The sequence below is a fragment of the Folsomia candida genome, unplaced genomic scaffold, assembly GCF_002217175.1.
Source record: "Folsomia candida strain VU population unplaced genomic scaffold, ASM221717v1 Fcan01_Sc005, whole genome shotgun sequence".
NCBI lineage: Eukaryota > Metazoa > Arthropoda > Collembola > Entomobryomorpha > Isotomidae > Folsomia > Folsomia candida.
In genome coordinates, this window is record NW_019091197.1 from 2,536,772 (window position 1) to 2,558,575 (window position 21,804).

The 21,804-nt window shown below is 36.9% G+C and overlaps 3 protein-coding genes across 5 annotated transcripts; 2 read left to right on the top strand and 1 right to left on the bottom strand.

The window, feature by feature from the left end:
- Positions 1-126: 126 nt before the first annotated feature.
- On the top strand, positions 127-7,352 carry LOC110849638 (venom carboxylesterase-6). The gene is made up of 8 exons (XM_022097066.2): positions 127-407; positions 3,598-3,732; positions 3,929-4,127; positions 4,703-5,046; positions 5,387-5,561; positions 6,059-6,388; positions 6,787-6,949; positions 7,013-7,352. The coding sequence occupies exons 1-8, from the start codon at positions 213-215 to the stop codon at positions 7,215-7,217; spliced, it is 1,746 nt and encodes a 581-aa protein (XP_021952758.1). The 5' UTR covers positions 127-212; the 3' UTR covers positions 7,218-7,352.
- Positions 418-3,446, top strand: LOC118435624. Its single transcript, XM_035851938.1, has 5 exons — positions 418-1,075; positions 1,161-1,235; positions 1,346-2,600; positions 2,912-3,093; positions 3,178-3,446. Exons 2-5 carry the CDS (start codon positions 1,191-1,193, stop codon positions 3,253-3,255), a joined length of 1,560 nt encoding a protein of 519 aa, XP_035707831.1. The 5' UTR covers positions 418-1,075; positions 1,161-1,190; the 3' UTR covers positions 3,256-3,446.
- A 2,727-nt stretch (positions 7,353-10,079) lies between the features above and the next one.
- Positions 10,080-21,799, bottom strand: LOC118435821. 3 transcript variants are annotated; one of them, XM_035852263.1, is made up of 8 exons: positions 21,454-21,799; positions 21,313-21,375; positions 17,711-17,807; positions 13,012-17,414; positions 12,624-12,854; positions 12,183-12,527; positions 11,913-12,072; positions 11,707-11,784 (listed from the first exon to the last, which is right to left on the bottom strand). In XM_035852263.1, the coding sequence occupies exons 4-8, from the start codon at positions 13,280-13,282 to the stop codon at positions 11,775-11,777; spliced, it is 1,017 nt and encodes a 338-aa protein (XP_035708156.1). In that variant the 5' UTR covers positions 13,283-17,414; positions 17,711-17,807; positions 21,313-21,375; positions 21,454-21,799; the 3' UTR covers positions 11,707-11,774. The 3 variants fall into 3 exon arrangements, with proteins under 3 accessions (XP_035708154.1, XP_035708156.1, XP_035708155.1); XM_035852261.1 differs by having other exon boundaries at positions 10,080-12,072; XM_035852262.1 differs by lacking the exons at positions 11,707-11,784; positions 11,913-12,072; positions 12,183-12,527; positions 12,624-12,854 and having other exon boundaries at positions 13,603-17,414.
- Between the last annotated feature and the right edge of the window lie 5 nt (positions 21,800-21,804).

Here is a 21,804-nt window from a genome sequence, read left to right on the forward strand (position 1 = left end):
CCATCTGCCCGAGATGTACATAGATACGTGTTGCATGCATACTTTATGAAATTCAAACCCAAGGTCGATTTAATACAGTCGGGTTGTTTCTATGCCAATTTATTGCATGTTAACAGGAGGTAAAATTAATCTTGCTTGATGTGATTTTGGGCAGTTGGTTATTGAAACAAATAAAAATTTATACATGCCGAAAGAATCAGTTCTCTGCTGGCATGGATTGTGCAAAGTTAGTCATTTTGTTGGTGGTGTGTTGCCTTTGTGGCGTCTGGGCGAATGAAGATGGCGACGTGGTAGTTCACATTTCGACCGGGGAGGTTCACGGGGCGACGGGGCGAACAGGAAGGGATCACAAAATCTACTATTTCTTTAAAGGAATTCCTTTTGGCAAGGTGGAGAAACGATTTGAGGTAAGAAAGTTGTATGAACATTGAACTTTCAAACATTTCATGATAATGCATCCTCTTTGAAATCCGGTATAAAAATAATACAATGCGGTATTGCTACGTAATACCGTGCAGTAATAGCTCGAAATTAAAGCCTTAGGATATTTGTAACAAATTCTTTTACGGACCGGTATAATTCATCTGTGCATAATATCAAGCCTTATCAAATTTAATACCGAGAAATGAAATCATGTCACTATCCCAGATTTCTATCAATGTATTAATTAATGAATGTACTATCCTCGTATTTAGGCTTGTCACCTTATTTGCATAAATCTTACTATGCCCATTTTCGGAATACGGGATTTCTATGTCGGATAAACTTTATGCCTATTAATCGCGATTCGCAAATGCGTCAATATATGCAAATGAGGTGACCGGCTATAAAAGTTCGACAGTATGATACACAAAATTGAGCAAACGGAAGATGAGAAATCGTCTTCATTCACCCGCGAACTGGTCGTCCACAAACAAACACAACTTTGCTATTTTGCTAGATAAAAACTAGTGGCAGTTGGCTCCGTCAACTATTTACCATTTTGTAATCGCATAAAAATTATTGCGATTCCGTCGTCTTCTTGTCGCTACAAAGACATATTCAATTATTATAACCGTCGCATCCAATATATAAGGTTTGTAATTATTATTATGTACAAGTCATATTTTGAAAATATTTTGCAAGAATATTTCAACTAAACTTTCATTTTCAAAATGTAGTAGTTTCCCCTGTGACCTGCCCTGACAAATATGGAGGAGGAAGATCCACAAAGTCAAGCTCTACGAAATCCGATTGTATGACATCATGCCCTATTTTGAAATATACTTTTTCATCATAAAACAGACTGAACTACATTACATTATCTATTATAATAAATTACTGCTGTATTTCAACTTTTCAACAGATTCTTCAACAAATATTACAAAACGTCCCTCGCTCCGGAAAAACAGCACGGCTCGTTTCTCACTTCTGGAATACAATCGTACTTTCCCTTCCTTCCCCAAAGGTTGGCATCAACTCGGAGTATGGGATTGATTGCTGCAACGCCACCCCGTTTCAAATATTTTGTATCAAAATGGAGCCCCGACTTGCCCGAAGTATAACTACGCATCCAATTTCCGGTTGTTGCGACCACTCACATGCTCAAATCCTTTCGTCCGCTGAATCGAAACTGCTCCACTTTTCCTGCCAATTCGGTCACTTTATACAAGACTTCACCGTAATCTGTAACAATTCCGAGCTTATCCCAACATTGCACGAAATACTGCGAAACTGCTGCCCTAATTTGAAAAGACTCGAAATTTCTTTCGTGGGACAGATAGGATTCGAAAATTCTGATGAACCAGAATCTCATAATGGTACAGCCTCCCTCCCATGCAACTTGCGTAAGTTGGTCTCCTTCAAAATTGGAGATATCACGGGGTACCAGGGTTCCTTCAGGATGACGCAGGGGCTCCTTAATTCTGCCCCAAACCTCACCCATTTCTTCCTCAATGGCAACCACCTTCCAGATTTAAGCTCGAATAGGTCCGTCAAACTGCTTGAATTGACCATCAGTTTGATGGATATATCAGATCTCCTGAGTGCCAACTTTATCGGCAAAGTGAACAAGATCTTGGAACAGGTGAAGGATCACGTGGAATTTTTGTACTTGGGGGCTAAAAGCCTGAATGGTGACCTTACTACGGGCCCAATTGATGTACAGATTCCAAAAGTAAAGAAGCTCAAGGAATTTGGAAACTCCGCGCTGGATTTGTTTACCTGTGGGGATAAATTGCAAAATATTTGCACAGCAAGGATCCCAACTTTGCAACGTTTACGGCTTTCTCAATCTTATAAAACCGAGGAAGGTTTGGATCATATATTACGAAATATTATCGAGGAGGAGGGTTTATTCAGCGGGATAAAATATCTGCGCGTGGAGAATCTACATGCCCTCGAAGTAATTGCTGGATTAAAGACACCGTTTCCAAATTTGGAAAATTTGTCGATTTATCAGTCGGATAAGATATCGTGTCCGTTTATCGGGCTGGAACCGTATCTAAAAGCGTATTCTTCACTTGGATTGAAATTTTTGGAGATGGAATTGGCAAATGTTCATGGCGAAAACTTTTCCCACTTTATTCAAGGATTTTCAAATTGCGGGGAATTGTTGTCAGGTTTGTACAAGCAGAATTATTCCTACGCGTACAGAGTGGTTTAAATGTCACGCTGCAACGTAAAATTTTTCAATGAGAAAAATTCATAAATTTCCATTAGTTAGTTAGAAATTTTGTCATTATTGATCGATCAGTTTCGATAATAATTAATAAAAATCTTAATCCCAAATCTTATAACTGATGGCAATTTAGGGGCTTTTCCCACTTAAAAATTCTCCATTGTAGCGTAAACCACCCTGTATATGAATGTATGTGCCTATATATGTATGACTCTCTATTGATCTTTAAAAACGACACTACCTGGTATATAGGTCTCAAAGGCTTGAAAATACAGTTCAAAAATTACCTTGGCCGCGAAGGATCCGATGACTTGGATCTCGTGTCGTCGTCTCCTGTTGTGTATGTCGAAGATGGAATGGTGCGGATGAAGCACTTGAAGCAGTGGTTCTTGCAAATGAAGGGATTGGAGGACGTGCATATTTCAGGAATTGAAGTGAGTCTTGTTGAAAGTGTTCTTTTCTTTAGATATTTAAAATTTGTATGTTTCTGGCAACTATTTAAATTGTTTTTTTTGTAGTTTAAGAAAGAAACATGGAAATGGATGGACCCCTTCATTCAAGAGAACAAGATTCCAATTGTGTTCAAAAAAGATTGAATCGTTTTCCAGCACCATTTCTCCAAGAAATTTCATACTTTATGGGGTAGTGACTTCACGAATTGCAGCCAAGTTGAAGACAATAATTAATACTATTGTTTTATTTTATTTTGCTGTGCGAATTAAATTCCATTCCGGTTTCTTTAATAATTATCAAAAATGTCTAAAATAAATTTGAATACATATGTAAATATCTAAAACTTATAAAGGCCAAAAATCATGGCAAGGTAATTCGGGTCCCATTTAACTGATCATAATTAAATACTACTTCCGACCATAATTAAAACTTTTTGACCGAATACTCCCTCCTTTGAAAGATTAAGAGATGAGATAAATTTGTAGGATTCCAAACCTGCCGACAAATGGGATACTCCGTTAAAAGCTGTGAACCCGAGTCCTGGCTGTGTCACGTCGGGCATGATTGGAGGTGTGCAAGGTGTCGAGGACTGTCTCACGCTGGATGTCTACATGCCAAAAGTAAGTAACTGAAAAACTGTAAATACATTTTGTCAGAAAAATATGTAGCCAATTATTTTTTTACAATTCGCATAATTTATTTTTTATTTACTTTCAAATTTTTGCAATTTTCTTGAAATTCGTGTTTATAGCTAATATGTTTTAACCCGGATTTAAAATGGAATTTAATTTAACATGCAAATTTCTAATTTCCCAGTTGCCCACCAAGAATGGAGACCTTCTCCCCGTGATGGTCTGGATTTACGGGGGTGCCTTTATCGAGGGGAGTTCTAATCAGTACGGCGGCTCCTACTTTATGGAGAGCGACACTCCTGTGGTTCTCGTCGCCCTAAATTACAGGCTCGGCGTGCTTGGCTTTCTAAACACGGGGACCGCATCCGCACCAGGAAACCAAGGTAGGTCTTGGTTAGTTAGAACTGCTAATTATTACATAGTCACGACTTATTACTCTAAATAAATTTGCTCAAAATTTACGCAAGGGTGAGTAAAATTTTTTACGACAGAACTGGTTGTGAAAAATTGACTCTAAGATCTTCATAATTTATCCAACGTTATAAAATTTTCGCTCAACCTTGAGGAAATTTTGTCTTCGTCGGGTAAATCTTCACAAATTCTACTCAACTTTATTTAGAGTGTCGTTGTTGAAAGATAAGGAAAGGACGCGTTTATTTATATGGACAGATTCATGAACGAAATAAAATACCCATTAAATTTATGATTTAAATAATTTTAGGAAATTTTTCCTCCTAACAAAGTACCCATTACACAAATACGTAAAATATTCTACGTTAAAAAAATAATCGAATTGGCAACTTATTTGACATGAAAATTTGAGTATCCATAGAGTCAGAAATTTATATACTTAAAATGTTTTTAAAAAATTAGGAAAGATGTTTAATTTTGTGTGAATTAAAATCTTAATTTTTTTATTTTTCAATCAATTAAAAAATTCCCTTAAACATTTTTTTAGGATTAAAAGACCAGGTCCTCGGCCTTCGTTGGGTGCAGGAAAATATCGCTGCGTTTGGCGGGGATAAAAATAGCGTGACGATATTTGGCGAGAGCGCGGGTTCCATTAGTGCGTCCATGATGACGTTGTCTCCACTCGCACAGGGACTTTTTCATCGCGCCATCATGCAAAGCGGAAACGCGATCTTGCCCTTCTTCTACAAGAGTTCGAACGGTCCCGCGCTGGCGAAAATGGTCGGTCGGGAACTGGACTGCCCGACAAGCAACATGGAATATTTGGTGAAATGCTTGGAACGGATTGATCACAAATTGTTCGCACCGCTGATGAAATTCTTTGATGAAATTGTGAGAAAACATGAAATATTTTAATAATACATAAAGCCAGTTGTGAATTTTTATTGGGGATTAATTTACTAAATCGTAAGTTATGATTCGTAACGTCTTATGGTGAATTTTAACAATTTATCTAAGGGAAAATTTAGTTGGGTTTTAAAATGTTTCTCATGTTCATGAAATTTTCGCCGTGAATTTTACAAAATGAATTTTGAAATTTGTCTGTTATTTTTTAATTACAAAATCTAGCTTATCTTTTGCCATCCTGTGTTTACTGACCTATATTTTAAAATCAAGAGACATAATTTTTAAAGGTTTTCTGAAGTTTATAAAATTTTAAACTCGGTATTAGGGATGGGACGGATCTGGAATGTTTATGGGGCCATCTATCGAAACTTATAAAGGTGACGGGCATTCCGTTTTCCTGGATCAAGACCCATATCAGCTCGCCTTGGCCGGGAAGTTTTCTAAAGTGTCAATTATTATGGGAGTTATTGGTTGGGAGTGTTATGCCATGGCCATCGCGGGTGAGTATAAATTTGTTGTAATTTTTTTCATCAATTATTTCGAATTTCTAGGAAAGCTGCCGTAATGTTGCGTTTAGGTTTCATGATAATTTTGTGACAAACAGTAAATAAGTGCAATAAATTGCGCATTTGTCAGTTTAGATTTTTTAACTGCTTAAATATTTACTGATGAAGTTACATTTACAGTCATTTTGTTAAATTTTAATGAATGACATCGCGTCTAATTGACACTTTAATTAGTACACTCTTAGAAATCTGGTAGTAAAATTTGACTAGGTGGTATTCATATATTACTGTATGAAAGTAAGTGGTATGGACACCGAGGTAAAAATACCGTGTCGTAGAAATTGCTCGGTATTAAAGTTTTAAAAATCGATAGCAATTTTTTACGGACCGGTATAATTATAATACCAAGCAGTAGCAGCTTTAATTCCGAGAAATTAATAGCTGCATGTCTACAGATATGCAAAATTTCTAACTTATATTTCTCCTTTCAGTCACAAATTCGCAATCCGCGAGTCGAAAGCTAAACGCGCAATGGGGTCGGCTCGGAACGAACCTGCTCTTTTTAGCCGACACCGCTGAAGATCCCGCCCATGTTATTAACGCAATCAGGGATCACTTCATACCGGAAAAAGTTATTAATTCCACGACACAAATGAAATTGGAAGAAATGGAATCCGAACGACACTGGATTTACCCGTTTAGAACGATGGCAGCCCTGTACGCGAAACACGTTCCGGTTTATTTGTACAATTTTACGCAACAAGTCCCCGTTTTGAGCAGAGAAGATCCCGAGTTGAAACAGTTTAAGCCAAAATTAGAAGGTATTAAATTGTAAAAAGCCTTTTCACGTCGATGTTTGTAAACCGTAAACTTCGAAAATTCCTATAAACTTGCAAGTTTCTTTAGCGTATTCAAATAATTTGAGGAATTTCAACCTTTCATTTTTCAAAATTATTGAAAGTTTCAGAAATTTTATATCACTAAATTATTCCAAATAATCCACCACCTTTACACTAGCGTAGAAAGATTACGAAAGAAAATTAGGTTGAAAACTGCATATCATAAATTTGTAATGTGTATCACTGGTATTTTTGTATTCTTATGCAAATATTTTCGAGGCAATTTTACAAAATTTTCGCAGTCCGTTGCGTTACAAACATGTTTATATTTAATTGGGTTATACATATGTAATTCTAATTTACTTAGAAATTATTTTTAGCCGGACAGACCCGTCGAATCCCATCGCACGGGGACGAACTGCCCTACTTGTTTGAAATTACGGGAGTAATGGAACGGTTTTACGAGCCAATCTCAAAAGGTTCCGATGATGTTACTTTTGCGAAAGGAATTATTTCAACGTGGACAGCCTTTGCAAAAACCGGGTAAAATTAGAAGTATTTGCATAATGGATAATCTTGAATATTTTTACACATAAATATTTATAGGAAACCGACTGGACCGTGGGGACACTGGCCGACATTGGGGGATAACGACGACAAGAAAATCATGCATCTTGAAGACCCTCCGAGGTTAATGGCGAAACCTGACAATTGGGCAAAGAATGACAAGTTTTGGCAGAGTTTGAGAATCAAACAGTACGGGAAGGAGTGGCAAAATTATGAAGAGGAGGCAAAGGAAAATTGTATTTGATTGCACAACTTGAAGTTGTCAAGGCGTACTGGCGTATCGTATTTGGTTTACAATGATACTTCCTGTAAAACTAAAGAAAACCAACTTTAGCCTTGACCGAGAATTAATAAACTTGTTCCTTTTGACTTACTTAAATACCTAGCCAGATTTTGATTCATTTCCTTCATAAATTTCAATTAAAAGTATTTAATGGCAACTCTAGCAAAGTTTTACAGTAATTTGCAATTTATGAACAGTCTTGTCAGTATCTAGTTCAAATTAATACCAGTATATAAATATGTTGGGGATATCTTACAATGTACGTTGGATTAGTTTCGTATCGCCATATGTATGCTTGGTAATTTGCATAGGTACATGTTTAGAAGCAGTAGGCTCGCCAATTTGAGTTAATAGCACAGAGACACATTGCAAATTTCCATATTTATGTGTCATGTCATTCAAGACTTAATCATCAACCATTCTCAATTTGGATCAATTATCCCTTATGCACGTATAAGAATCAATGATTAATTGTGTTATACAAGAAGATAAAATTATCAATTTTGCAAATTATTTTCGCGTTAATTGAACAGCATCGTCGTGTGCTGTGTAAGCTTTCATTGAGAGTCGGTCAACCCTAACTGGTTTAGCTAGCTTAAATTTCTTACCAAATACATCTGATTTCAACTAGCGCCTGACCATGCTTACCCCTAAAGCGATCCACCATTACCATAAAATGTTGAAATTGGGGTGTGCCCTTTGCCTAATTCCTTACTCGTGGAATCCTAAAATGTGTCGTCTTTATTCTGGGACTAGGACGACGTTGAAAGTCATAAAATTTCACAGTTTTATGCTCTTCTTCGTACTGACGTTTTCCACGATCCGACTCTACCAGTCCATTCGGAAAGATCCCGCAGAATTTCCATTGTTCGTCAAGGTGCTCAACTTCGTCTGGATTTTCGCAGCGGCGTTGACGAATGTAATCTTTTATCAGTTTCATACATTGAAGTAAGTTGATTCATGTGGAAATAATATTGAAAATATTTGCGAAACAATTGGAGAATGCATTACGAGTTCTCATGTTCGCGTCGCAACATAAGTTGATGCACATTTTTGCAAATGACATGCACAATTTTTGGCGAACTTGTCCTTTTTGCTAGCGCTGCTAATTATTCGAACTCTTAATGAATACCCCCAGTGTTCCAAAAGATATTAAAATATATTTATTACGGTGAAATGCAAGCAAAATATGTATTAATCTAAGGTTTTTCATATCGCAACGATTTCATAATTTTGGCAAAGTTAAGTATGCAAGTTTTACGAAGTTGGAAACTATGGGGTCAAGAATGTGTGAACATTATCAAGGAAAGATATTTTGTAATTGTAGAAATGTCTTCCAATTTTTACAGGGATGATATCATGTCATTCATAAATTCCATCCTGCATCGGGTCGAATTGCCCCCACAAAAGGGGTCCGACTTGTCCCCCATCACCAGCCTGGTCTCGACCCACCTCTTCATTTCGCTCTTCCTGATGTACTCCAACCCCGCCCCGCACGCGCTAATTATCGCTGAAACGCCGTGTGCCCCACAGTTTATTTCTTCTCTGATTTTGGGGTGTGACACTCCGGGAACAAAGGTCCCTTATCTGCATACCGTACCATTCTTCTTCTTGGAGAACTATGTCGTCACGTTGGTCCTCTTTGAGTTGTCGTTCAGTTGGGGCGTGGTCTTCCTAGGATTGGGCTGGGCATATGGAGAACTTATCCAGATTCGGTAAGTGAGAAATCGATGGTATTGATTAGTGATTGATTATTTAATTAAGAGTTATATATGGATGCAAAAGAAAGCAATTACTTAATTGTCGAAAGGGCATACATATTTATTGTTGGAAATTAATCAAATTGCAATTGACCGGGGTTAATTAAAAACCAATTAATGGTTGACAATATTAGTTGACAGAACAATGGGGGTGAGGTACTTGATTTACAGATTATGTTTTGTAGCTCTGTAAATTATATATTTATGAGGATAAGCGAATAAACATAAATGTAAATTCTTAGCAAAGTGGTGAAGTCTTATATACACTCCGTGATGGTATTGATTTGGTGATAATTTCTCCCCGGGTTGGTAATAGTTTGATTGAATGTTTAGTTTAATCTGAAAGGTTGATTATGCAGACGCAGAAAAATTTACTTTTTCGAAAGAGTTTTTAAATAATTGCTTGAATTTACCTACTTAATGCATCCATTGATTTGATTTAATTTATCAGTCGCATCATAAATTGTACAATGCTAACCATTTTTGGTGCTAATTTGTTAACTAAGAGTTAAAAAATTGTGAGCTTGTTGTTGATGTATTTATGCATTTATAAGACGCAAGCGTTCAATGGGCATATTTCGGCTAATTATTTTCTGACTAATAATCCTCCGTTTACAGCAGTAACATCCATGCACCCAACATTTCGGGTAAATACCGTCACGTGGAACGGATCGTGTCCAGCCTAAATTCCGCCATGCGTCACTACTTGGCAACCTTTGGATCCTTAATGTTCACCATTCTAGCGCTCCTGCTTTTCGGCTGCATCCGTCTCCTCCACCTCGACATCCGATCTAATCTCATGTTCCCCTCGTGCGGGCTAAGGTGCGGCTTCGAAACGGTCACCCCACTCGCCATGGCGGGAAAGGTGCATCGAGAGAGTGAAAACTTGCTGAAGGAATGGAAAGGTCACAAAAGGTCGGGGCCATTAGAAGAGCGGGAAAGGATGAGTTTCAAATCGGTAAAGGCGACTGCGGGATCGATGTACACGTTCGAGGAATCTATCGTACTCGTCAGTCTGAACAATTTAATTCAGCTAACGCTCAATATGCTGGTAGCGTTTAAATTGAAGGATGAAACTTACTGGGAATTCAAGTTGTAAATGATGATAAGAAAATCTGAAGTATGCCACGTTTTCATCATTTGTAGGAAAACTTTTAAAATTGTAGAATCTGAAACCATTTACCAGACAAGTGTTACCTAAATAGTTTATAATTTGCTTACTTAAAAAATACCATTTATTTACATATGTATAAGTAGTCTTTATCTCAAACTTGTGATAAATAGTTGACTTGGAATTTCCGTGAGTAGTTTTACTTGGGTACGCGCATGTAAATACTACAAAAAAAATTTACGTGATATTTTGCTCAGAAATTTGTAGGGTTCAGTTCAGGTTTTTAAATTTATTAGATAATTGCTTATACCTTAGGAACTATACATAATTCAGATTCTAACGTTAAAACAGTAAAAAATGTTAGCTTCATTAACATTTGTAAATACAACGAAAAGGTTTTTATTCTGTAAAAATTATTTGTCTTTTAGCATTAAAGGAACACCCTTTTGAGCAAAATTTGTACCTTATGGGATATCTAGTTGCCTTTAAAAAGTGCAAACAATTCTGAGCCTACTATGTTTCAGATTTTGGATGCATGCATATCCACCTTGACTATGATTACTTTCAAATTTGACAATTTTAAATCTTACGAATTCAATGCTTGGCAGTGTGACGTGATTTGTTAGCATCGATCTTACATACGTATGAAATTCTAAATCGAAACGGACGTTATGAATTTCCTGGGTTTGGGTACGTACAACATGTATTCATGACATGAGTAATGTAAATATGTATTTAGATACAGACCGCCTAGATAGTGCGTTTAAAAATTACTAATCATTAATAAATTTATTCTGAAGTTAAAAAATATGACAAAATCTGGCACGATGTAAAAATTTGCACATATAAATATGAAATTTTATGTCTAATTTTTCCTAACACATTCGGCCTATATTTGGTCACATTTTGTCACATTTTTAAATTTAAAAAATAATCTTTAGCTTGTTTTGATATGTATGCTTTCTCATGAAACTTTCTGAAAGTTGAGCTCAAATATGCATGTTGCACTTGACGTACCCGGTGCGAAGGTTCTTAATACCTGTTCTAAGCTTAGCTTTGAAATCACCACAATTATGATTATTCCTACAATAGATTTTCGAAACAGTAGGGAACGCATCTATCAAAGTTTGCACACCTGATGTATCGTTACGCCCAAAAAAGACACAAATAAATTCTATGGATGTAATGTTTAGTAGTGAGACATGTTTCGAGATATCGTAGTACAATTTGCTGCAGTTGGAAAAATCTTGAAAATAAAGGCGCGTCATTGAGTCTCCCCTTATTCCAGTCGAGATTTCGCTATCATTTGCTTGACATACATCTTGTCCCGTAAATGATAGTACTTCCACATTAGTCAATGTTTTGACAAGGTATTTGACTATATTCCAGTCAGTCGGACCCGTAATGTTGATGCCTGACACGTTTTCCGAACAGTTTATTGTAGGGGCTTGCGTAATTTGTGGAAATTGAAGATAGAGATTGAAGTCTTTGGTTTTGTTACAGAAGGAGATTGATTCGTCTGGCAAGGCTGTTGTAATTTCCGTGCTGGTCGGTACTGTCGTCTCATAATTGATCTGGTGAGTACTTTCGCTAGATGAGGGAACAGATTGTGGCCTTGTCGGCGAGATGTTATACAGAGTTGTCGTGTTAAGTAGATCTGCGGGGTTCTTTGTATTAAAAAAAATTGTGAAAATGCTTACTACTAGGATCAGAATGAAGATGCAAATGACGTTCGGATTTTGCAAACAAGACCTATTCTTAACTACCGGTGTAGGACGTGAGTACCTAATTGTGCGAGTATTTGTTTCTTGACCTGGATTTTCTTTCATCTCAATTTCTTCCTTGGAACTCGATTTGTTTTCGTTGGAACCTGATTCGATAAGCGGTTTATTAGCTTCTGAAGCTCCGTCAGGTGAGTCGTCGTCAGTAAGACGAAGAGATGGCGCTAAAGGTACACATAAGCATTAAATTGTTAATGGAACTGATTGTAAATAACTTTTTAAATTAAACGGGTCTCAACACAATGTCGCGTTCATATAGGAAGTTCTGTCTTACTTTCCTGGATCTGTTGATTTTGTCCATTTTTCTGACCCGACTTTAATAGAGTTGGAGTATTTTCAAGTATGGGACGAGTTGCCTTTTCTGATGACGATGACGGATTTGACAGATCAGTTCTTGAAGCTGGTAGTTCACCACTTTTCTCTGTGCTTGAAGCAGCTTGACCAGCATGGTTATTGCTATTAAAGGTTGTCGCGAATGAAAATTCTCGGGGCAATGCACTTAATTCTGATAGGGTGCCAGATGTATTGTCACAAAAGGTTGGAATAGTATGATTGTTGTTGTTGAAATTAAGAATCTGGACATTGTTAATTTGAGTCGCACCGGCTGCAGTAAAAGTGTCTAGATAAGAAATTATTTCTGATTAGTTGTGAAGTCAAAATAATAACTGGGAACGACAGTCAGAAATATCGTATATTTTAATGATTATGTACATACTCCCGTCTGTCCTAAAACCTCCAGTTTTCTCACTCATGTGGGCCGAAGTGGGTGTGGCTGATAACACGGGGTTCAACATCGTGTGCGTACTGCGCGTACTTACTCTACTGCGCGGCGTGGGCATGGTCGAGGTGGTGGAGGCAGTAGTATTAATTGAGGAGGGCGAGGAGGCAGACATGTCGGCCGGGGTGGATTTGGCAGGGTCTACCGCGTCGAGGTTTTCTAAGAGATCTTTAATAAATAAAAACGAAAATGTAGCAATGGAAATTTGAGTTGTTCCTTAAGTTATCGCCTACAATGAAGTTTTCAAATACGAATTTGATTAGAAAGCGAATTATTTTACGTAAAATGTGAAGATTTGTATTTTTAGTTCTATTTACGTACATACCAGAAGCGCTCTTGAATTCTCCGTCTTCTAAGATGCCACGCAGTGCATCCACGGTTGCGTCGTTGCCTTTACGCCCTACCCAATTTTGCAGCAAGTTTGTGTAATAATCGGTGGAAGTGCTTGTTTCCAAAATATGCTTTTTGTATATCTTGTTCCTCGTGACTGCATCAATGCCAAGTAATCTTGCAAATTCTTCACTGCCATGAGAAAGTGGTACGTCTTGAATAAGGACTTTTACCACACTAGCAGTTGGAAAGGGTGTGGTCGACATGGATTAAAATTGCACAACTTTTGCTACAGTTTTTGTCCAGGTGGAAAATTACTCATTGAATTTAATGCAGATTGACCGGGTCAGCAATTAATTATGGGTCATGGTATCTAAATTGTTGAACTGGTGGCTCATGTCTCGGTCGACGTCCAAATTCCTTGCAAAGAGTATCCTCTAGATGAGAAAGCCGCCGTCGTTAATAACACTAACTTTCACCACGTGTCAGACATTTGGAAAGTTGTGGAGAAAAAAGTCAAATCCAATTAAACTAATTTTAATTAAAATTATTACTTGATGTTGAATAATATATGTTACAACAGATGTGAATTTATTGAGATTCTTTATTCTTTCGTGGCCAATCTGTACTCTGAAATGAGATGCGAACAGGTAGGAATCATCCTTATCATCCAATTGTATAGTTCACTTTTATTTAAGTTATAAAACCATCATGATTTGGTTATCGACCAACTCGAATTAAGGTATGTAGCCTTGCATAAAACATATGCAAATATGTTGCTGGAGTTTCGATACATATGTATGTAAGTATAAGTGTGTATGTATTATTAATCAAATCACGGATTTGATTAATTTATTACATTATAAGTATATTTATCAATATATCATATATGTATGTATATGTTCTACGCGTACTTCGTGGCTTGTTAACCTATTGTTTAATTATTTAGTTACCAACTACTAAACTTACAATTAGTATAGTGCTTAGCATTTTTATACGGCATTATGTACATATGTATAATGCCATATAAAGTTCACTTCTCGGAATGACAAGTAAGTTGAACAATTATGTAATACATACATAATTATAATTCAATTATTGAATATCCCTTAATAAATAATTTAATATCTAGTAATTTAACAATCATATAAATACACTTAACAAGAATATACAGGTTAGGTACCATAAATAAATGCATTATGTATTTGTACATATTTTATTTGTATTTTTACATAATTGTATCTACGGTACTTTAAAATTATATATGTTGTTAGATTTTGTAAGAACAATTCCCTTAATCTGTGATAATTCACTAATTACTTACATATGTTACAATATATACATTATGTTACATAATTCATTACTTCTGTAACATATCACCCCATTAGTAGATACTTCCTATAATGCCTCACTAACTCTATTAATTACCTAGAACTATTCATTTCTATCGTACTATTTACATGAGTAAAATATTTATCATCTCAAAAAAACTTTTCTGAGTTTAAAAATTTTCTCTTTGAGAAGCCCAGATTATTATTTGTACTTTCTGCGATAGAAACATTATGAATTTGTGATCAAACTTTGTAAACTTCATTTCATTCTGGCTTAAAAATTAATATCTTCTAAAGTCAATGATTTCGTGTACTGTTCCGTTACGAATTTGGTTAGATTGATATATTTCTAAAGTTCAAGTTAAAAATTATGGAAATTATTTTTTAGGAAAATGTTACTAAAGTTTTATAATCCGGGTTGACCAGAAGCTCAAATTCATAGTATGGAAAATGAAACAAATGAGGAGAAAATATGAAGGTACAAATATCTATATCCTTTCTGAAGTTGAGTCATTTTACTAATTTGAAGGGAACTAATTACGAAGAATAAAATAAATAAACAAAAATAATGAAGATTGATGAACGGAAACTATTTGCTCATTTTTGACCCGTGGAACATACTTTAGTTACGGTTTTGTACAAATGTATTAATGGCGTGAGCCTTGAGACTATGTGAATGTGATTTAGTAACTCGGTATTTTTTTCGAAGGATGAGGCATATTATTTGACGAACTATGTATGTAGGTACATAGGTATAAAATAGATAAATACTTAAATACTTACTATGGTGGTGGGCCTATTTTTAGGTCCCCTGAGATTCTGGACTATTAATATGCTTGTTGGTATAATATCAGTCTTCATAAGTATAGATCCATCGTCGATGGGAAATTTCATAGTTCCAAAAGGGAAATTTCATATGTCCAACAGTGACGGAAAATTTCATAGTTCCAAAGTTTGTGGGAAATTTCATAGGTCCAAAACTTTCGGGAAATTTCATAAACCCAAAACTTATGGGAAATTTCATAAACCCAAAACTTATGGGAAATTTCATAGTTCCAAAGTTTATGGGAAATTTCATAGTTCCAAAATTGATGAGAAATCTCATAGCTTCTCTGATATTCGGAACCATAATTATGTATGTATATGGTTTATTAGCTTTAGTCTTGTTGGATAATTGCGAACCTATTTATGCACATACGTACACAAATAGATCAAACGTGCATTGTCCTTAGTTTCGTATATCTAATATTGATTGATTAGGATTTGAGTCACCCTTTATGCGTAATTGAATATGTCGATCCATTACTTATGGATTATTAAGCAGGTTCAGGTCACATGTTTTCTTTGAGATTATGTATGTAGTGTAACGCTAACCACATATTTACATAAGTTCAGTTTTCATAGGTAATTACATAACTCCAACGTTTTGTGGGTAATTCCGTAGATTCATTAGTAATAATTAATTAGATTGATCCAACTTACGCAATTAATTACGCGAATTAGAAGGCACAAAGTTTGCCTGAGATTCGATAGTATAAATGCTTACATTTGTACATATATGGAAATTGCATGAATATATCGGCAATTAGCTTCTCTATTAAAGAACAATTTTGTCAGATTTTTTTCTAAGTTTGAAGGAAACTAATTAACATGTCAATTAAAAAGAAACCACCTTCACGAAAGTTATTAGATATGAACAGGGCTAACTAACTAATAATTGGTTATGAAGCCGCAATTTTGATTTCTGTGTTTGCAAATATTTGATTGGCATCACTTTTTATCAGAAATGCTCTGTCGCAGTAAATCTTCTCCCATCCTGGCATTCTCTAGCTGCTTTCCGTTACGTCGAACGGAGACTTTGCTACCCAAATGTCCACTGGTATGGACCAAATTAACACTATTACTGGTCAAAGTTAAATATGTAACTTAGCAATTACAAAAAAACATTCGCACATTTTGTCCTTTTGCGCAAAAGCTGATTAGCGGCCCTTATACTACTATGTATTTCTAAGTGCAAGTGAAATGCAAGATCCTTAGCATTTCGCGTACCTGCTTTTCAGCTTCGTATGCTTGGGAAGTTTAGCCTTGAAACCGAGGCAATTATTATTGTTGGTACAATCAATCGTCGAAGCATTGGGGAACACGCCAATCAGATTTTGCAAGCTACTTGTGTCGCTATCCCCAAATTTAACACAACCAAAGGCCATTGACCTAACATTTCGTGCAGAAATGTGTTCGGCGATATTGTTGTACAATGTTCCACATCCGGTAAAATCATGAAAATGCAGGTGTGTCAGTGAATCTGCAGGGATGACACTTATGTCGCCCAAATTGCCTGCTTGACAAACTTCTTGCCCATAGAAAGATAATTTTCTTACTTTGCATAACTTCCTTAAAAGTGTTTGGACAAGGTCCCATCTGCTTTTGCCCGTGATCTCGATAGCTATGACATTCTCGGGGCATTTAAAGACTGGCGGGATCCTAAAACTAGGGATACTATCCATTTTCACGATTAACTGAATATCCTCGAATGAACAAAAGTTGATTGTATCTTCAAACCAGTTAGGACTAAGGATATCCTTGGGGTTTACATCGGTATATCTTTGCTCATGGATTTCTGGGGTACACTGATACTCTATAGGTTGTTGCGTAATAGTAAGCTCTGTAGTGGGATGTTCTATGGGAATTAATGGAACTGTGGTTAAACTATTAAACGTTGAGTCACTGCTCAGAAAATGTGATGAGGATGACACATGGGAAGGTGGATCTGATGAATGAAATCCGACCAAATATCCGGTCGGGAATGCAGCCACAATTCCGATGATTAGTGCCGCTATAATACCGATAATGGGTAGCCAAGGATAGTTCAAAACGTAATATTTATATTTCGATGTAAGGTCACTTGCTTTCCCGGCTTTGAAAACGCTTCGGCATTCTATACAAGCTTTGCAAAAGCCTGAGTGCAAACCTCGCCAACAGCTTGGGACTTCTGGCTCAATAAGTTTACAATTTTCTGTAGGAACATCTTTACGATTTAGTGCTTCCCTCGATGAATTCTTTACACATTCTGAAACACAAAATCAAACCAAGGAAAATTACAAATTTAACACATGACGAGTTACTTGGCAAGTTGTGACAAATAATTGTCATTCTTGTGATAAAGTAATTTATATTTATAACGTGTCGCAAATTTTATGCATTTGCTTGATTTGGAGGGGGACCAATAAGGACTCGCAAGATATGAATGAATTTTGTAATACCATCCAAAACCGTATCAAATACATACACATATGTACGGTATCAAGCAAGGAAAATTATTTTGTTTCGTGAACTGCCATGCAAATTTAGGACTAATTTACTTACCGGCAATAGAGGAAAATCCGTTCTGAACCAAAAAATCTGATAGTTCGGTGGGTGTTTTTCCATAATCGTTGCTTATGGCCCAGTCATACATAGCGTTCTACAGAAAATATAAATATTTAAAAATTTTCAGTTTTTGGAAATAATTTTGCACAAAGTGAAGCGGAGTTCTTGTAATCATTTGTTCGTTTTGTTTGTCCGTTTGTGCGTAAGAAGTATCTCTAGATCCCCTTAACATAGTCAAACGGCGTTCTCGCCATATTGTGATTATAAATTCTGACACACAGGCCACCTCGAAAATGGAGTCACTGCGGTCAAGATGGCTTTGACATGACATTAGGACAAACTGGATCCCCGTCAATATTTTTATCCTCGTCCAATCCATTACCGTTAAGACGAGGTCAAAGGTAAAAAAAACTACAGAATTGTCATATATGGAGTCATTTTAAAGAAAATTTCACCACAAACTTAATCTTTTAATTTCTGTTACCTCCCATCAACCCGTGACCATGACACAATGTCCTGGGAGACTGAAAATCCCGCCGAAATTATTTTAAGGTCCAAGATCCTTCCATGGGTGTCGGAGAACATAAAAATATGGTTCATTTTGATTTTCGAAAGTGGGTGTGGTCAGGAGGGGGGTTTTTATGGGATTTTCAAAAAGTCGCAAATCGCCCCTAAAACCACACCCACTTTGTTCAGAATTTAACGCTGATTAAAATGAGGTATCATACATGCCCCTAGCTCTTACCATTGTCTCGCAAAAAAATAAAATGTAGCGGAAGATCGGTGTTTTTGTCAAAAATCGTCAAAATGGCCAAGTTTGAAGGGCTCTCAAATCCTTGAAACTGAATTTGCGCAGGAAATCATTTCGGAATTTTGAAGTACACCCATAGGACTAACTTAGGTCACCGCCTCGGTCGGATCTGAGACGACGGAGGTTTTTTGTAAATTGAGCTCAAAGTTGACGAAAAAAACATCGCGAAAAATGTGGATGGGAAGGGACTTTTGAAGGGCTACTAAATCCTTAAGGATAAACATTATCACCAACTGACCTATGCATCCTAAGCTACGGTCATACTACTATGTCAAAAACAGGTTTTTGGGGCAAGTTGAGATTTGTCTCACTTTGCCCGAAAAATCTCAACTTGCCCCAAAAACCTGTTTTTCGTGACCTAGAGGTCATGATTCGTGCAAATCAACAATAAAAAAGTTTTCCCAAAAAAATCACAAAAAACGGGAAAAATCCCGACGATGTCGCGTCGACGCTATTTTCGTCAACTTTGACCTCAATTTGTTAAAAACCTCCGTCTCTGATCTGACCAAGGTCATGACCTAAGTTAGTCCTATGATAGTACTTCAAAATGCAGAAATAATTTCCTGCGCAAATTCAGTTTCAAGGATTTGGGAGCCCTTTAAAGTTGGCCAATTTCAGGAATTTTTGCAGCCCTCAGGAAAGCCAAGTTTGACCCGCGTTTATAGGAACACAGTTGCTTATAATGGAGCAAAGGTTACGCTGTTACATAGTAGTATGACCGTAGCTTAGGATGCATAGGTCAGTTGGTGATAATGTTTATCCTTAAGGATTTAGTAGCCCTTCAAAAGTCCCTTCCCATCCACATTTTTCGCGATGTTTTTTTCGTCAACTTTGAGCTCAATTTACAAAAAACCTCCGTCTCAGATCCGACCGAGGCGGTGACCTAAGTTAGTCCTATGGGTGTACTTCAAAATTCCGAAATGATTTCCTGCTCAAATTCAGTTTCAAGGATTTGAGAGCCCTTCAAACTTGGCCATTTTGACGATTTTTGACAAAAACACCGATCTTCCGCTACATTTTATTTTTTTGCGAGACAATGGTAAGAGCTAGGGGCATGTATGATACCTCATTTTAATCAGCGTTAAATTCTGAACAAAGTGGGTGTGGTTTTAGGGGCGATTTGCGACTTTTTGAAAATCCCATAAAAACCCCTCTCCTGACCACACCCACTTTCGAAAATCAAAATGAACCATATTTTTATGTTTTCCGACACCCATGGGAGGATTTTGGACCTTAAAATAATTTCGGCGGGATTTTCAGTCTCCCAGGACCTCATGCATGAGGTTAAAGAAGTACGGAAATGTCATATATGTATGACAATTCTTAATATGACACCGTATATAGGGTGTAATTTTCATAATTAGAGATTCAACCCCGTCAACATTTTTGATCTCCGAATAGCCTATTACGGTGAGGCTTAGGTCAGAGGTCAGAAAAGTATATAATCCTCCTGTAAGTTGTCATTTTGAGGGAGGCTTCGCCACTAATTCAACACTGTCCTCGAAGAACCCGTGACCATGAGGACGAGTAGAAAAGTTTAACATTCCGAATTTTTAGTTTTGGTAGTTGTAAGAGTAGTAAGTGGCAGGAATTTCAGAAATCATCATCATGTCGACCTACTTCGCCCTAATTACGAGGTCAAATGTCATCTATCACACGTCAATTCAAATTGTATTAGTAGTTGATACGTCTGTAGTACTCATCTCAGTGCGCTCCGTCTATTAAGGGGTGAAAGCCCTTTATAAGATCGTTATGTCCGTCTGTCCGTCTGTCTGTCCGTAGCTCCGATAACTTTTGAACGGAAAGACATAGAGACTTGAAATTTTGAACGTAAACTCCTAACGTCAAGGGACAGGACGAGTTGGAAGATGGACACTGTGACATCGTCACCTGTGACGACGTCGTCACAGTGACGAAAAGTGACGAAAAAGTATCACATTTCAGTTTTGACATGTGACACATTTTTTTTACTATTTACAATGAGGAATTTGAAAATGCATGTCATTTTGCGCTTGAACGTCCCCTGTAACGATGATGTCGTCACAGTGACGGAGAGTGACGAAAAAGTGTCACATTTCAGTTTTGACATGTGACACATCATTTTTTACTATTTTTCAACGTCGAATTCAAGGGTGACCTCCATTTTGACCTCAGAGCTTCTGTAATGGTCATAGGCCATATATACGTTAATTTAACCGGAAATTTGACGCTGATTTCAATGGTGACCTCCATTTTGACCTCAACGGTCATAAAACGGTTAAAAAATATTTAGTGAAAATTTTGACCTGTTACACTTCAGTGACCGTTTTAAAAATTTTGAACGGGCAAAAACAATATGATATTCATTTTAACGTATGAAACACTCCTTTCACCCCTTGGTTGCATTCGTTGTAACGGTTTATTATATTGTTACTAACAATGGAGGCGCAAACCATGTTCAACCCAGATTATTTTTTGACCATGTTATTTTGGAAGAGCAAGTCTCTAGAAACAACATTTGGATCACCACTTGCGCAGATGCGCAAAATTCAGCACGTTATGAGCGCCACAAGTTCGCAAAAACGCATGATTTTTGATGCAAGGTCCAGCGCGAGCTTACTCTCGACCACTTTTTGTGAAATTGTGGCGCCCATAACCTGCTGAATTTTGCGCATCTGCGCAAGTGGTGAACCAAATGTTGTTTCTAGAGACTTGCTCTTTCAAACTAACATGGTCAAAAAATAATCTGGGCTGAACATGGTTTGCGCCTCCATTGTAAGTATATGCTATATAAGTATGAAATATTTACATCGATCGTTTTAGAGATATCCTTCACAATCTGTGGCATGCTAAGGGGTTCCTTTGATGGATGCTTGTTGAAATAATAGATTCATTCAATAATGATTTGATAAGTGATTATTAATAATCGGTCAAGATATTTCAAATCTACCGGTTCGTCGCTGTTTATTGTCCCTTTTGCTTCTGTGAGGGTCGTGGTAGTACCTCGATCCTTACCCGCGGATATTTGTCCTTTGGTGTATTTGGTCTCAAGATTCTGAATATTCTTCTGAGTTAAAATGATTTCAAACAAGGCGCCCGCCGCAGGACTGTCCCTGCTTGCTAGCTGAAGAAGGTCCAAAACTTTGAGGTGGTCATCGGACTCGGCTATTGTTGACGCAATAGCCATGATTTTCAAACACTTTGTGAATGTATTCTTTAATAGATGGCCAGAATAAGCTTTTTACATTAAAATTGGGCGTAGTTTGTTCAAACGACCTGGCATTAACTGAGTTCGAGATAA

Bases quoted from the DNA above. Each gene is read 5' to 3' on its own strand.
- LOC118435624 (XM_035851938.1), top strand. From the start codon at position 1,191: ATGGAGGAGGAAGATCCACAAAGTCAAGCTCTACGAAATCCGATT. The intron at 1,236-1,345 runs GTATGACATCAT...ACTTTTCAACAG, and splicing joins AAGCTCTACGAAATCCGATT to ATTCTTCAACAAATATTACA. The intron at 2,601-2,911 runs GTTTGTACAAGC...CCTGGTATATAG, and splicing joins TTGCGGGGAATTGTTGTCAG to GTCTCAAAGGCTTGAAAATA.
- LOC118435821 (XM_035852261.1), bottom strand. From the start codon at position 13,282: ATGTCGACCACACCCTTTCCAACTGCTAGTGTGGTAAAAGTCCTTATT. The intron at 12,855-13,011 runs GTATGTACGTAA...TATTTATTAAAG, and splicing joins AGAATTCAAGAGCGCTTCTG to ATCTCTTAGAAAACCTCGAC. The intron at 12,073-12,182 runs GTAAGACAGAAC...GTGTACCTTTAG, and splicing joins AAATCAACAGATCCAGGAAA to CGCCATCTCTTCGTCTTACT.
- LOC110849638 (XM_022097066.2), top strand. From the start codon at position 213: ATGGATTGTGCAAAGTTAGTCATTTTGTTGGTGGTGTGTTGCCTTTGT. The intron at 3,733-3,928 runs GTAAGTAACTGA...CTAATTTCCCAG, and splicing joins TGGATGTCTACATGCCAAAA to TTGCCCACCAAGAATGGAGA. The intron at 6,389-6,786 runs GTATTAAATTGT...AATTATTTTTAG, and splicing joins GTTTAAGCCAAAATTAGAAG to CCGGACAGACCCGTCGAATC.